Raw genomic sequence first — 15,862 nt, 5'->3', positions numbered from 1 at the left:
TGTCTGATCGTTTGTGGGTTAATAAGAGAAAGGAAAAGCAGATGACTCCATTAAATTATGGATGGCGGCAATTCGCTTATAAGAAATGACGATGCTGAGTAATCAATTACTATATATATGATTGCCTGCCAAATATAAACAACATTTTGATGTTGATTTGTTAATTATATCCGGAGAAATAGATATTGCTATCCAATGCAATGGATGGTTGGTAGAAGTTTTAGGACCACTGGAAACCTTTATTCATGGTCCAACGTAGTTCTTTTGCAGGTTATAACTAATAAATTACTTGCTGGTAGGTGAAAAAATGATTTACTTATGGTTTATTTTCGGCATATTATATGGCAGGAGAGAAAATCTTGGGAAATTAAATGGAGTAATTCAAAGGTTATTTTTTTTATGCTTTTTCAGTTTTTCTAGACTATTTATTTTTGTTTCATTCTCGAATGTGTTATGCAGGTTGGGACTTCTTCCGGGCCAGCAAACAAGAAACAAAAGCAGTAACTTGTTTTCCTGTAATTTATGCCGTAGCTCATAAGTCACCATACTTGGTAGTATTAAGATAATATCTCATCCTATTAACCAGCGAAAATAAAAAATAGAGCTAGTAAAAGAAGAGATAACTCAGATGTATGTTGTACTGGCATTTGTCTTACGAATATATATTAGATGTTATAACTGATTTTACTCCCAAGTATGTGATTCTTTGATGGATGCCATAGTAAATTTCCTGGTTGTTGTATATAGTTTCTCTCTCGTATAAAGATTTGTATAAGTTAGGTTGTGTTTATGTATGCTTTCTCTTTTAACTTTTTGTTTATTTTGTGACAATGCAATTAAAAAAAAAAACTTATTTGGTTAAAAATCACGAGGATGGAAATTTTCACCTTTAGCCAAGTATAGGGATATTAATTAATATGGGAACCATTATCTGCACTCTGTATAAAAAAAATTATAAATTCTAAAAATGCAAACTGGCCCAATTGATGGAGAGGAAATTTTTGAAATTGTATGGGCAAAAAAATTAAAATAATGTAATTAATTAAAATAATTACACATTTAATGCTGTTTTGTTAAAAATTACACATCTGTTGCACAATGAGACGCCCTCTTTGAGCGTCACATGTGACGCCCCAGTGAGGCGTCTCTCTCCTAGAGAAGACGCCCCAGTGGGGCGTCTCATGTGCAACCTATATATACTCCACTTTCCCTTTTTCACTCCTTACTCATTTACCTCTCCAACCTTTCTCTAACCTCTCTCTAACCGCGGTTCGTAGCGAAGCTCTGCCAACGTAGGTAAGGTCATAATACCTCATATGTATACATTTAAATTACAGTGCTAGTTAGTAATACATGTTAGGATTGATTGTATATTAGAGACTTGGAACATTAGGATAGTCACTTAGAAATTTTGTGTCATGCTATGAATGTTGTAATGATATAGTAATATTATTATTACGTAGTTATTATTATTACTGATTTTTAATTATATATTAGGGTTTAGCATATTAATTAGTGATTTATAAATAGTGTTAGAGACTTTGTAAATTTCGTATGTATGATGTTATTAATGCGGGAGTGCATAACTTTGTAGTTAGTTAAGGATAATGGTTGAGTCATCATCTTCTTCGGGATCTGATTCGGATGTAGAGCCCACCGATCCCAGCATGTGGATCATACCTGGACCCTACAAGTGGGAGGTCCTTCGTCAGAGGACGCAGAAAAGTCATATTTCACAGCGTGTGTGGAATACTGAGCATGTAAGAAAGATTAAGACGAGGCGTGGGAAGCCACAAGGGGGCCCACCTACCGGTGCTATTCCACAGGTTGTGGAAGAGTACCTCAGACAGGCGGGTTTCATACATGTTGCCAGGATGCAACATATCCAGGTATGTTATTTATGTCGTTTTGTATTTATGTAATTAAATAATGTAATTCGTTAACACGTGATAACTGCGTAATTTATCACAGATAGATACATTTTTAATTAGTGCTCTGGTCGAGAGGTGGAGACCAGAGACACATACCTTTCACATGACCCAAAGTGAGATGACGATCACCTTACAAGATGTGGCAGACATCTTGGGCTTGCCGACCGACGGTACTGTCGTCATCGGATCGACCTCTAAGGATTGGCACGCTGCTTGTGCTGGTGTTTTTGGACATGTTCCAGAGGCCGGTGAGTTCCATCATTCTGGCGACCTCCGCATCTCATTCTTGGATCGACATTATACCCGGTGGACTGATCATGAAGGGAATCATGCTGCTGAGATCTACTTCACAAAAGCTCACATTGCGCGGATGTTGGGGACTTGGTTGCTGGTGGACAAGTCTGGAGGTAGCAATTTTGGTTGTCGGCTTGTCCCGTTGCTAGGTGGAGGATTTGAGGACATTGGCTGATTCAGCTGGGGATCTGCAGTTTTGACACACTTGGTCAGGAATTTGTGTGAAGTGACAGATGCCCGTCGAAGCGACATGGGTGGTTGCCATATTCTCCTTCAAATTTGGGCATGGATACGATTCCCACCCATTGCTCCACCCCTTCCTCCTCATCCACAGCTGGGCACACATTATGGATGCCGGTATGATTTATTTACTTCATTTGATTTCGATAATGTATGGTTAATACTGTATGTACTAACTGTATACTTCTTGACTTTGGACGATTATGTATGGTTGATAATGTTTTTGATTGACAGGTTTAATGCTGTACAAAAGTTTAAACCTCATGAGGTCACCCATTATCGGGCAACATTGGACACACTCTGTAGAGATGAGGTTTGGTGTTAGATACTTACGGTGTTGTTATTTGTCTATGGGTTTATTTTTTTTTGTAACTCTATATATTGTTTCACATTTTGTTTGTAGGTGGTGTGGCAGCCGTATATAGAATATGAGTGGCTTGACGTGACTCCAGAGCAGCAGTATCTGTGGCTAGCTCCCACACCTATTATCTACTTCCACACAGTTGAGGCATGTCAATCGGATAGGTGCATGCGACAGTTTGGTCTTAATCAACCCATCCCGGAAAAATCTAGAAAATTGAGAGGAATACATGATCATACTCTACGGGGGAAGGTTGAAGAGAACTGGAGACGTAAGCTGAGGGCTCACATTGATCGATGGAATACTAGGATTCAACATATTGTACTGCCACCTCCATTATATGGTTTGATGTCACCTAATCATGAGTACATGGAGTGGTTCAGAGAGAGGGGAAAACGCTACATATCACGGAGGGCAGCAAAGATAGGGCGCATGGTGAGTTTTGTACTTATTTTACATTTGTTTCAAATTACAACTAACATTTTTTCGTAATATGCAGATTGACGGTCTTGAAATGCTGTATCATGCAACAACGGCGGAGGAGTTTCCTCGATTTGGACTACAGTATATCCACGAGGAGATAGGCCGAATTATTGGGATGTTTCGTGAGAGTTCACGAGTTGATGAGCCTGGACCTGAGGCACCCCCCGTGCAGACTCAGCCTGATCCTCGGTTGATCGTGGATGTTCCTCGTAATAGACAGGATGGACGGGGATTAGGACGTACACGTGAGAGAGTTGCTGCCGAGCCTGTCCCGATTATAGCACCTAGACCAGTGGTCGAGACTCAGGGATGGTTTAGACTTCCAGCATTTGGTCCTACTTACGGGTCACAGCCGATTTATCATCACGGATCGCAGTATGCGGCAAGTCCTAGTCAGGCGGCGTCTGAGCACCCTTACATGAGCGGGCAGGAGCCAGTTTTCCAGGCTAGTCCGATGGCTGTGGCAGGAGCGGATCTGGCATCCTCACAGCCTGATTTCCAGCCCTATTCACAGGGACTTGATGCCGATTACCCCTTTTGGTCTGCAGAGGACACGATGGAGTTGTATCGCTCTGTAGGCCTTGTTGCAGAGAGCCATGACAGTGGGGAGACTCTAGCCACAGATTCTCACAGTCAGGGACACACCCCTTTTGATGTGCCGGGCAGCAGTGCAGGACCATCAGATGATTTCATCCGTGCGGCGATGGATGACTTCCACACTCCACCTCCACAGGACCATCAGGGTAACCCAGTCTGGGACAGATAGGGATGCACGACATAGGCCATGGCCACCGTGGTCCTAGTTTCATTGACATTTTGTTTATTCATTATGTTGTGGACTGTTTCATATTGTTATTATTTTGTTCTTTTGTATAGGTCATATGAGTGTAGCATGTTGTTATATTGTGGACGCTACATTATTATATTATTTGGACTATTCACTATGTTTTGGTTATCGTTCTTTGCGGATTTATATTACGGTAACTAACAGCATCAACTAATTAATAATTCAAGCTTAAAAACATACATAAACGGAAAGTAAAAAGTCCAACATAACGGACATTACAATTCATGCAATAACATAACCAACATCAACAATATGAACATAATATGCAAATCATTCGTTTCTCCCATGACTTGGACATCGCCGACGATTATGGCCGCGTTCCTTGCAAAGTCCACACCTGATACGGCTCTGGCTTGTCTCAACTTCATCCATCTCGTTGCGGATGCGAGTTGACTTTGGACGACCTTTTGCACGCAACATAGTACAATCAGGAATAATCTTTGCACCACTAATTTCAGGTATTGCTTCCTCGTTTCCGATTGGCTCCCACGGAAAAGAATAAGCCTCGACCAAGTTATTTATCAAGAAGACGTCGTCAACGTAAGTGAACGCACTTTGCCTAACACTTAGCGCAGCAGCAACAGCGTGACTACATGGATACTTAAAGGCCTTAAACTTTCCACACTGACAGTATCTCTGTGGGAGGTTGACAGAATATGAACGTTCCCAACCTGCGTCAACCTCGAATACAGTATGTTCAACATTGTATGCATGAACGTGGTGGCCTGTTGCATCTACCTGGTTCTTCTTGACCAATTCAACAACATGTTTGGAGTGACGATGAGCTGATTGAAGTTGTGCAAGAGCATTTGTTCCTCTCTCAACAAAATATGCAACCAATCTACTATATGTATGCTTAACCAATGTTGTTATAGGCATATTTCTGGCCCTCTTCAAAACCCTATTGACAAATTCAGCCAAATTTGTTGTCATATGACCGTACCTCCGTCCTTCAATATCGTAGGCACGCGACCACTTTTCCTTAGGAATCGCATCTATCCACTCAGCAATTTGAGGACTACTTTCACAGAAACTCGCAAGATTCCTTTCAAAATCAACCATTGCTGGAGTATAACCTGCACAAATTGGACATAAACGAATTAAACATAAATTGACAGTCATAACGGAAAGAAATAATTAAGCATTCAGTCAATGAGTATACCTAAATTCTTTAACATCCGCTTCAAATCTTCATTTCGAAACTTTTGATTGAAGTTGCTTGCAACATGACGAATACAGAATATGTGATACGCATTTGGCGGCTGCCAAGTAGGGTTATTTTCCACAGCAGATATTATGCTTCGATGCCGATCGGATATTAAACATATGTTTGACATCGTAGTCACATGAGCACGAATATTAACGAGAAAATAATCCCATGCTTCCAAAGTTTCGCCTTCTACGATGGCAAATGCGATCGGTAAACATTCATTATTACCATCTTGGGTTGTGGCCACCAACAATTTCCCTTTGTACTTTCCATATAAATGTGTTCCATCAATTTGGATGACGGGTTTGGCAAATTTGAACGCCTCACAACACTGTCTAAACGTCCAAAAAATGCGATGAAAAACCTTTTTTTCCAGAAACTAAGCTCTGCTAGGCATAAAGATCATTAGTTTGTATATGATAAAATGAACCTGGAGAAAAGCGAAGCACGTATTCGCACCACCTTGGTAAAAAAGCATACGATTCCTCCCAATCACCGTACAGAATTGCCATCGCTTTCTGCTTCGCATACCACGCCTTTCTGTACGAAACTTGAAAGCCATATTTAGCAGTTATCCTTTCTTGCACCAAAGAGATTGACACAGATGGTTCAGACTTTATCATCCCTGCATTGAAGAGGATATCAGTGCCTCGATAACATCGAACGAATTTAATTACACATTTGTGGTCAATCACACATTTAAAATACAAAAAGGTACCTATCACGAGATCTGCAATAACGTCCGCATCAAGATGTCTATGACCCTGGGAAATGTGCTCATTCACACATTCGTGTTTTCCACCCCATCTCGTTATTTTCCAATTTTCACGAAACACCGGTTTGATCGCCCTTACGCGCCACGGACAACCTTGATCGTACGCACAACATTTCATGGACAACTTTGCAGGCGTGCTCTCAATTACAATGGCTTCTTGATGCTCCCTAATAAGGTTGTGCTTAAGTGCCATTTGGACATCTTTTTTTGTCGCAAATTCTTGATTGACAAATAACATGTCACCCAGTTGCCACGGACCTTGTATTGAAGCCGATCCAGACACCGAACCATCAGTACATGATTCTTGTTCGCTCTGATAACTCCAATCAATGTAAGAATAATGCGGAATTCCTTCCCAAAAAGGAATAACATCTGTGTCACCTGCAATTGCGGGTTATAATTTTTTAATACGAACTTACTACTAATTCAGGCAACATTAAATCAGTTATTTATTCACGCAGTATACAAATGGGAACAATTACCTTCTTGTGGAATACCAAACGGAGCAGACGCAACGTCATTCAACTGCGGCATTTGCGCGACGACTGGTTGATGGAATATTGGAATTTCAGACGCACCCATCTCACGAGATTCATCTCCTTCTGAAGCACTAGCATCCTCCGCCAGAAGATGTTCTTCCATTGCCATATTTTCATCGTCATCTTCGTCGTGCATTTCCCAAGTCGGATCATTTTCATCTCCCTCAGAAAAGATACCAACTGGAGACGCATGAGCGGCAGGAGAAGCTGGAAGACGGGGAGAATTTAAATAAACTGACCTCACCGGTATGGGAGCATTCTCCGTTGCAACGATGTCGACATACAACTCTAGAAAATCTGTCCTTGACTGGTTGCAAAATTCTTCCATTATCATCTCCAAGTCTTCATCGTCAAGCACTTTCAAACTAATGTATTTATCACCTTGCCACACCCTTGTCGTGATCTCAGTGATACATTGGTTGTCTTGAAGACTTAACTTCTGCCGAATTCTCTGATGCAATTCGCCAATGGTTGTGTTGCGTTGGGTACGTGTCGGCCTTTTTTCACCTTCGAATATGACACCTCGTCGACCTTCTACCTTCCTACCATTGTAATATAACACAACACGAACAGAATCAGGATTTGAACTCATTTTTAAATAGAATTACAATTAAAATTCAAATACTAAATTAAAGATAAAGGAATGTTGGTGGAGAAGAGAGATATGAAGAGTGAGAGAAGATGTGTGAATTGAATGGAGGGGGTGAGGAAATATATAGAGCACACATGTGACGCCCTATTGGGGCGTCTCTCCCATGGATAAGACGCCCCAATGGGGCGTCACATGTGACGCCCAAAACTGGCATCACATTGTGCAGTAGATGTGTAATTTTTTACGAAACAACATTAAATGCGTAATTATTTTATTTAAATACAATATTTTAATTTTTTTGCCAATTGTATGAGCTAAATCTCTGAGAAAATGGTTGTCTTAAGAGTATTTGCATTTTGTCAAACCTTTTATTCTCATATCCACGCCACACCACAAGGAATAAGCATCAATCCTACGTTCCAGCTACCTTTGATAGGCTGACTAATATGATGTAGTCAGAAAATTTGGTATTTGATGAAAGAAATGCATCGAGGTTTTATGCACGAGCCAAACTAAATCGACATAACTCTTACCATTCACTAATGAGTATCGAAATTAACATGGCTGCAGTCATCAATTTGGTCAATAGTATCACAAAGCCAAAATTGAGGACTACTGCTACATTCTCTAGCGCTCAATAAACTAAACAGATTTTTTATGTAAAGATGAATAAAATAAGAGGAAAAAAACAAGAACAACAAAAAACAACTACTTGCTATATACATTGAAACAAAGTTCAATCACCATTTCTACAATCAAAGTATAATGTACAACAATCAACATTCTTTTCTTTTTCTTTTTTTTGGACTACACAATGTGCACCTGTTGGAAATAAGCTCTCACACTATATATGCCAAATTGCTTACACTCGAGGAGTAAAATTGAACAAAAAACCTGCACGCTTCAAGAAATAAAACCAAAACTCATTCTTGAAGAAACCAATCCATCAAAATTATAAATACCTGACCTAACTACCATTAGCCAAGACATGAAGGTGCCGAGGCTAGAAACGAAAATTCCCATCACTGAAGAAAAAAATAAATAAAACAACATCAATAGGAAACTTACAACTCTTTCTTCCTGCTCAAAGTGAACTCTCGGTATCAATCAGAATCACTTGAGCTAGAGCTGGAACTGGAACTGGAACTAGATTTCCTACTGTGAGATTTTGCCTCATTACTGGAGCTGCTAACGGGTACCTTTTCCAATTTATCCAATGGAGTTCTGCTCATTTCCTCAGCACTGGTTGCTGCATCAAAGAATTCAATCACCTTGGCTGAGCCAACTTCATTTGCTTCTATTTTGACTAAAGTGTCTTTCAAATCCAAAGGATTTTGAAGCTCCCCTTGATTACCTTCGGAGTTTGGCTTTAAAGCAATATTAATATCTTCTAGAGATCTGGCTTCAATAACTTGAATGTCTGAATTAACTTCAAGATGATCTTTAGATTCTTCACTGACAAACTGATCCTTAATTGAACTTGGAAGGATGACCTCCTTAACATCCACTCCTTCTTGAAGTTGCTTAAAAGCCAAGTTAATATCTTCAAGCGATCTTGCTTCAAGAACTGGGATGTCCTGCTCAACCTCTGCGATCTTTACATCCTCAGCCGGGGAACTAAGTTGAGCATCTCTAGTTTTCTCATGCACAATGTCAGTATGAAGTGATACACCAGCATCACTGACACTAAAATCCCCAACAGTGTCCAATTCTGACAAGAATCCCTCATCGATTTCCTTCATATCATCAAATTCATTGTTATTTTCTTCAGTAACTGGAGACATGAAGCCCTCTGCTGAAGGAACCAAGTTTTCTAGTGCTTCATGTTGGTCTTCATTTTCAACTTCCCCATGCTTATCAACTTCCAAATCCACTTGGCCAGTGGGTGAACCGAATTCAGGAGTCTCATATTTTTCTGAATTCACAGAAGAGATATTTAAAGGCATGTTGTCGATGACATCTTGCAATTCTCCAACTCCATCATTGGAAGTGCCAACACGCTGTGCAGATTCAACCTGGATAGCATCGGAATTCTGCAGAATGTCAAAGAATTTATGATCAGTTTTCTCAGCTAATTTAAAGTCTTTGATTAATAACCTCGCTTTCTACCGAACAAATGCAAATACCAGCTGAGCTGTTATGAGCATTAGATGAAAAGAGGTCAAAAGGACAGAACGAATTCTTCATGTACACAATCATGTGCATGTAGAAATAGTCAAAGAATACATAATTCTATCCACTTGTACAATGAAGATATGCATCCTATTTGATGGACATCTATTTCGATAATTCATCTTTCTACAATTTTCCTATAGAAGAGTCTTACTTCTTCTTTTGTTTGGTGGAACATAGGCTAAAAACTTGTGGGTCATCAGTAACAAATTAGACCAAAACGAAAATATCTGATATGCAAACCTTTCTGAACTGGGCTAACATTTTCCGGGTATTCAAGGATTAGCAGAGTCGGTAGGAGATGGGAATTGAGATTTTCATGAGAATAGAATGGAAAACTAGGAAAAGATCAGGAAAAAGCCACAAGAAAGTCACGGAAAAATATGGTTTGTTGGTAATGAAAACCTGAGATATCCTTGGAACCAAGAAAATAAGAGGAAAACATTGTTTTCCTTCTGGATATCACAGAAAAGGAAAAATTGAAGAGTAAGTGAACTTAGTTATGACAGGAACTTTATGGGAAATGTAGATTCTGAATATAAGTTAAGTGGGTAAGAATTTTTCTTTTTTCCCTCTTCAATGGAGAATCTGCAGGAATAGGGAATCAAGAAAAAATGTGTTTCTTTTGGGATGGAAATAAGATGGATAAGAAATAGACCAGTATGGAACTATGCAACTGTTATTGGAAGTACAATACTTACAGACAGTGACACAATCCTATAATTTTAATGGCAAGTACTCATGAATAGCATGTCAGATCCCATTTGTATTACATCAGCATTGGGAATACTATCAATAGGAGGAAATTTTTTAATATTTTTCTGTGTTAAAATCAAACAACAGCAAAAAATTTCTTTCTAGGAAAACATTTTCAGCTAAATATATTTTTTCCTCATCATGTGATTTTCCTTAAAAAACAAATGGACCCTTAAAGCAAAAGAAGTTCAAGGGATGGATTATTTATATTAATGGAAGCATAAATTATCATGTGACTTACCTGACTTCCATCATGATCACTAGAAGATCGTGCACCCACAAATTTATCGGACCTTGACAGTTGATTCTCCAAATTAGAGGAAGACTCCACATCAATTCCATGTTGACTACCAGAATTGAAAGAAACCATATTCTTATCCAAATCTTGGTGGATATCAGTGTTACCTTGCTCCACAGAACTTGACAAGAAGACTTTATCCTGTTCAGTCTGAAATATGCCTTCCTTATTTAGTGAAATTTTCTCTACGTGTTCAGTTTCTTCGGAAGGAAGATTAGGATGAACCACTGGTGCTTGCCCAGCTACTGGTGTAGGCATAGATGAACCATTAGAAGACATATGGTGGGCATCAGAAGCCACCAAATCCAGCATTTCATCTGCATCTTGGACTGACTCAGACATATTTGCATTATCAAATCTTGATACCTCATTGGGCAGTTCACCTTCCTCAGTATCTGAAAGATGTAACTTTTCAGAAGCCATTTGATAGTTTGAATCTGGAGAACCTACACTGTCTTGAAGAATTTCAGAATCAGTAAATTTGTGGTCGCCTAGATCCGGTCCATGAACAAAGCCTGAATTAGTCACACCTCCAATATCTGAAAACAAATTTGAATCCATGGAAACAGGCACAACCAGAGACTCAGCTGTTGCAGATCCATTCCGATCAACAGAATTTGGGGCAACCGCAGATAATTCATCTACAGTAACATTGTGCTGATTTATATCTTCAGATTTCTCAGACCTCAATTCATTTTTTACTTCCATATTTAGTTGGGAGGAGGCTGCTTGAGTTTCTTCATGACCAGAAGTATTATCCTCCAGTCTCTGATCATGCACTTCAGACTCTTTATCTGCCACATCGGTAGTCATTTCTACTGAAGCAGGAGGCAATGCCCTCTCGGAAAACTCCATTGCTGAATCCGAAGATACTGAAAGAAAAGATTGGAGCTTTTCAGAAGCAGGTGGACTAGAATCATAAACAGGTTCTACATGTTGATTGTCTTCCACCTCGCCACTCACATGCGGGATGTTCAATTGCTCCACTGAAGCTTGTCTTGGAATTCTAGATTCTGGGAAATGACCATCTCCTTGCTGCAAATTTTCCATTTTTTCCATTTTCTCTTCTGGTATGCTGTCAATCACTTCTGATATTGAAGACTGGCTTGATCTCATGCTGTTGATCTCCTCATCACTTGGTTCTCTTCTCAAATGTGTTTCCTCTGCATTAAACTGATCATGAATTTCAACCTCTCCTGTTTCAGGATAGAACTCCATCTCAGAAGGATTTTCCACCCCACCCAATACTATTTCAACTTCATCGTGGTGAACATTGCTCTCCTCAGCTTCTATCATCTCGACAGAATCATTTTCTGCAGAGTATTGGCTTCCGTGTTCAGCAGCATCAGAAACATGATCAATGTTAGCTTCTAATTCAGTTTCTTGAGACAAGTCTTGTTCACTGAATTTCCTCTCATCCTGATCAATTGAACTCACTGATTCAGTATCTGGAACAGAACTCAATTTTGAATCACTTAAATCACTCGATTGCCTCTGGAATGAGGAATAACTTGTTCCCTCTGAAGCCATCCTTTCGGGTATAAAGACAGGTTTCCAATTAATATCATGCCTCTCGTGTTTGGATATCCCCAATACTGATGGTCCCACGCTGAAGCTTTCATGCCTCCGAAAAACTGCATCTTTTTGATTGAGCATTGTGAACTCTTGTTGAAAACTGTCCCCCTTAAGATCAGGTTTTTCTTCATTTGAGTCATAGGGAATATCAAAAGGGTTTCGTCTAGGCTGTAGAATAGATGGAGCTGATCCAGGAATGGGTGGTAATCCCATGGCAGCATAGGATTCATCAGGGAAATCAAATGGGTTACGTCTTGTTGTAGCAATGGGTGCAACATTACTGGGAATATCAGAAAAATCTAAGTCAATTAGATTCTTCTCAGTCATTAGTCTCCTTGCTCTTCTTCTAGCAATAAGATTCTCCAACCGTTGATTCCTTTCTAACTCTAAAGTCCCCAGATCAATGAGATTCTTTTGGTCAGCCTCTGTCCACTTAATAGCAGATTTACTTTCATCCTCTTTGCCACCCTCCATTTCTTCTTCCTCTTCTTCATCACGTTCATCAACACCATCTTCTTCCACTTCGCCACGGTTTTCAGTATCTTCATCTGATTCGACAATGTCATCATCACTTTTCTGACTCTTCTCTGAAGCAGCATAAGAGCCATCACGGGACACCTGAACAGGCTGTGGAGCATCTAGGTCTAATAGTGGGTGGAGCTCATCAAGCATTGGAATGATGTCAGCCATGGAAGCATCTGGAGAAGAGCTCTCCGTCTGATCAGACCCTGACTCCACAGACTCCTCATCATCATCGTTGTTCTCCATCGGTTTCCAAGACGAACTGGATGAAAAGTCCACACGATCTCCCTTAAGATCACCTGGAGTTTCCTCATGCTCAATTTCAATAATATCATCATTTACATTTTGAACCATGACATATTGTTTCTCAATAGCTTCCTCGTCACTTGAAACAACTTCAGACCTCAAGTTCTCCTCATGAACTTCCCCGTTCTTTCCCAATTCAAAAGTATGGAATTCCCTTTCCACTTCCTCTTTCACTTGCTTCTCATGCCGAATATCCTGCAAGTTTTCATCATCCACTGGCACATCCAAAAGCAAGCCGCGATCTTCCTCATCCCTATTATCTTTCTCTCCCGCCAAACTCGCTTCTTCAATGCCGCCATCTTCTACATCACTCCTACTTTCTGAATATCCTTTCACAAAATAGCTCTCATCTCTGTCAGCAACAACAGTGTCACCCTCTGAAAACCCAGTTTGGAAGGATGAAATGCCATGAGTAACTTTCTCTTCCTTTTCGATTTCGGGCACATTTGGCTGCCCAAAACTGAGAAGGGTCCCAAGCAGAACAGCAGTGCAGACCAAAACAGGAGATGCAGAAACCAAAACAGAAAACAGAAAAGGAAAATATTTGTACAACAAAAGCAAGAAACCAAAAATACACACAAGGAATGGATGATTGCAAACTGATCTGTAACCCCCTCTGATTGAAATGACAACAAGTTTCCTAATTTTGATTCCAATTTCCAATGCTGATCCCATCTCCCTCTCTTTCTCTGTCTCTTTAGATATCTCTCCCCAAACAAAAACCTGTTTGATTGATCAAGCGCAAACAAATAAAAGGGTACCCAAATAAGATCCAATGATCCATGAACAACAGTTCCTATAAAAGGAGTAAAAAAAAAAAACTAGATGAATTAAGAAAGTTTGGAAATTTATCATACTTTAAAGCTAAAAATTACCTCAACAATGAATCAAAAACAAATCCCACATAATCAGAATGATCAATCCAATCCCTGAAGAAACGAGAAATTCAGAAACAAAAAAAATAAAAAATGAAGGGTTGATCACAGCATAACCAAATAGAGGATTTTCAGGGTATGAAAAAGGGCAAATGACTCACCAGAGAGGATTGTGGAAACCAAAGAAAAGAAAGGGTAATTGAAAATCCTCTGTTTTTCTCTGTTTCTTCTTTTATTTGCTTTATGGGTCAAAACATTAGCAACAGGAGCTATGAGGAGCTGAATGTGTGTGTTATGGTATTGGGTATGCGGTATTCGATGGTTTGACAAAGAGAGTGTGGGGCGGCACGAAAAGAAGAGAAAGATTGAAGGAGAAGAAGAAAGGAGAAAAAGAAAAGGATAGAAAGCTATCATTACATTATTAAAACTATTTTAATTTGTTTTTGTTTTTTTTTTCTTCGTTGCTTTCTGCAAAGAAAGAAACCTTTTACTCTGTCATGTTTTCTTGTTATTGTGAGATGCTAATAAAAAACATGTACTGACATTTCATGGTAATTTGGGTAGAAGGTAGTTTCATTCTCAGATTCAATTTAATTCATGACTATGGTGTTCTTCAGCTACCTTAACCTTGGTATTATTCTTTTGCGGTAATATTGCCCAATTGAAAGTGTAAATATAATTTGATGGCTAATAATGCAGGGATATACAAGAAATGAATAAAAAAATTCTATAACGATTTACTATAAATGCATTGTATCAATATGTAAGATTTAGAGTCACTGAGATAGCATATATATATGTTATTATTTTTAATATTCAGAGTCTTTCTACGTTTTGATACAAAAATCATGGGAATAGAAATGACACAAGTACAAAATTTTGATACAATTATTTTTTTTAACATAATTACGTATATCTCTAAACATTAGTTATATTAATGTGATATTGAACTGGTGTTTCTTTTCAAGCGCATGTTTGATTTGATGTTTGAATATTTCAATTCAAGTGTCATTAAGTCTTTTTGAAAATTAATTCAAGTGTCATTATACTGAGGCCATTTTATCCAAACTTTAATAATTAATTCTCGTTATCCACTTTTATATTTAATTAATTATCAATGTAATGCATTGGTTAGTGATACCTATATTGTATAAAAACCCCGAGGATAGTTAGCTCAGTTGTCAACTGAGGTACCAAGGATTTGCTTAGGTTGGGGTTCAAACTCTGTTCCAATGAGGGATAGTCTTCGGGCCTCGGGCCGTACTCTCAGGACAAGGTGACACCCGCTGCCCCAATGAGGGATAACTTTCAGGCTCTATTTCGTGAACAAGATGACCGGAGAAGGTTAAATAGAGATACCCTCCAAGTTATAAAAAAAATAATACCTATATTGTATTATTCTTATACTATATTTAAAGTTTACAAAAATACTCTTGTTATTTGGATTCATGATACACATCAATAAATAAAGTATTAAGTTTTTCGAAACAATTTATTGAACTAAAATTTGTTTTACATGTACCTTTTTTCAAAAATTATATTTACATTAAACCTTGGATGACAGGTAGTTAATAGTTTCAGCTATTTTTTTAAAAACATGTAGATTTTTCATTTTATAAAATTGGTGAGCTATGTTTTGAAAATAATAGTCTTATCTATCTATCTATCTATCTCTTTGTATATTTTAAGAATAAAATATTAAAAAAAGAATGAGTAAAGATGAATGTTGGTCATGATCATTGATCATTGCTTCCTCGAGTTTCTGACGTTTATTCTTTTTTTTTTATTACTTATATTATTCCATAAAACATGCCAATTCGTCAGCGTTTCATTCATCCAGGCTGGTGTTGGTGTTGGATCGCCAAACTCATATATGTTTATTATATCTTTTAATTCAGTTCCTGATTTTGGCCGGCAAGTGAAGTAGTCTTCATGTACTACCTTAACTTTTTTTGTAGTTGTAGTTAATCAATGAAAATTATATTAGAAAAGAGTTTGGGGAATGAAAAGTATTTAACAATAAAAAAAATATTAAAGTTGCATTCGGCTATACTAATTGCATGACCATTGAGTAATTAAGTATTGA

General features: G+C 38.5%; 3 protein-coding genes across 7 annotated transcripts; 1 reads left to right on the top strand and 2 right to left on the bottom strand.

The window, feature by feature from the left end:
- Window positions 1-2,396: 2,396 nt before the first annotated feature.
- On the top strand, window positions 2,397-4,075 carry LOC133297417 (uncharacterized). The gene is made up of 4 exons (XM_061496555.1): window positions 2,397-2,582; window positions 2,700-2,778; window positions 2,869-3,261; window positions 3,326-4,075. The coding sequence occupies exons 1-4, from the start codon at window positions 2,476-2,478 to the stop codon at window positions 4,073-4,075; spliced, it is 1,329 nt and encodes a 442-aa protein (XP_061352539.1). The 5' UTR covers window positions 2,397-2,475.
- Window positions 4,076-4,426: 351 nt separating this feature from the next.
- LOC133297416 (uncharacterized) lies at window positions 4,427-6,723 on the bottom strand. Its single transcript, XM_061496554.1, has 2 exons — window positions 6,624-6,723; window positions 4,427-5,232 (listed from the first exon to the last, which is right to left on the bottom strand). Exons 1-2 carry the CDS (start codon window positions 6,721-6,723, stop codon window positions 4,427-4,429), a joined length of 906 nt encoding a protein of 301 aa, XP_061352538.1.
- Window positions 6,724-7,098: 375 nt separating this feature from the next.
- On the bottom strand, window positions 7,099-14,073 carry LOC133297422 (uncharacterized). Of its 5 annotated transcripts, none has more exons than XR_009749634.1 (5): window positions 13,938-14,073; window positions 13,777-13,830; window positions 10,442-13,624; window positions 8,095-9,305; window positions 7,099-7,222 (listed from the first exon to the last, which is right to left on the bottom strand). XR_009749634.1 is itself a non-coding variant. In XM_061496567.1 (5 exons), the coding sequence occupies exons 3-4, from the start codon at window positions 13,574-13,576 to the stop codon at window positions 8,376-8,378; spliced, it is 4,065 nt and encodes a 1,354-aa protein (XP_061352551.1). In that variant the 5' UTR covers window positions 13,577-13,624; window positions 13,777-13,830; window positions 13,938-14,073; the 3' UTR covers window positions 7,150-7,222; window positions 8,341-8,375. The 5 variants fall into 5 exon arrangements, 4 of the variants coding, with proteins under 4 accessions (XP_061352551.1, XP_061352552.1, XP_061352553.1 ...); XM_061496567.1 differs by having other exon boundaries at window positions 7,150-7,222; window positions 8,341-9,305; XM_061496568.1 differs by lacking the exon at window positions 7,099-7,222 and having other exon boundaries at window positions 7,993-8,166; window positions 8,341-9,305.
- Window positions 14,074-15,862: the final 1,789 nt, after the last annotated feature.

The sequence above is a fragment of the Gastrolobium bilobum genome, unplaced genomic scaffold, assembly GCF_033153095.1.
Source record: "Gastrolobium bilobum isolate Gb01-03AN ecotype WA unplaced genomic scaffold, APGP_CSIRO_Gbil_v1 utg46041, whole genome shotgun sequence".
NCBI lineage: Eukaryota > Viridiplantae > Streptophyta > Magnoliopsida > Fabales > Fabaceae > Gastrolobium > Gastrolobium bilobum.
This window is presented reverse-complemented; position numbering and strand designations above follow the sequence as displayed.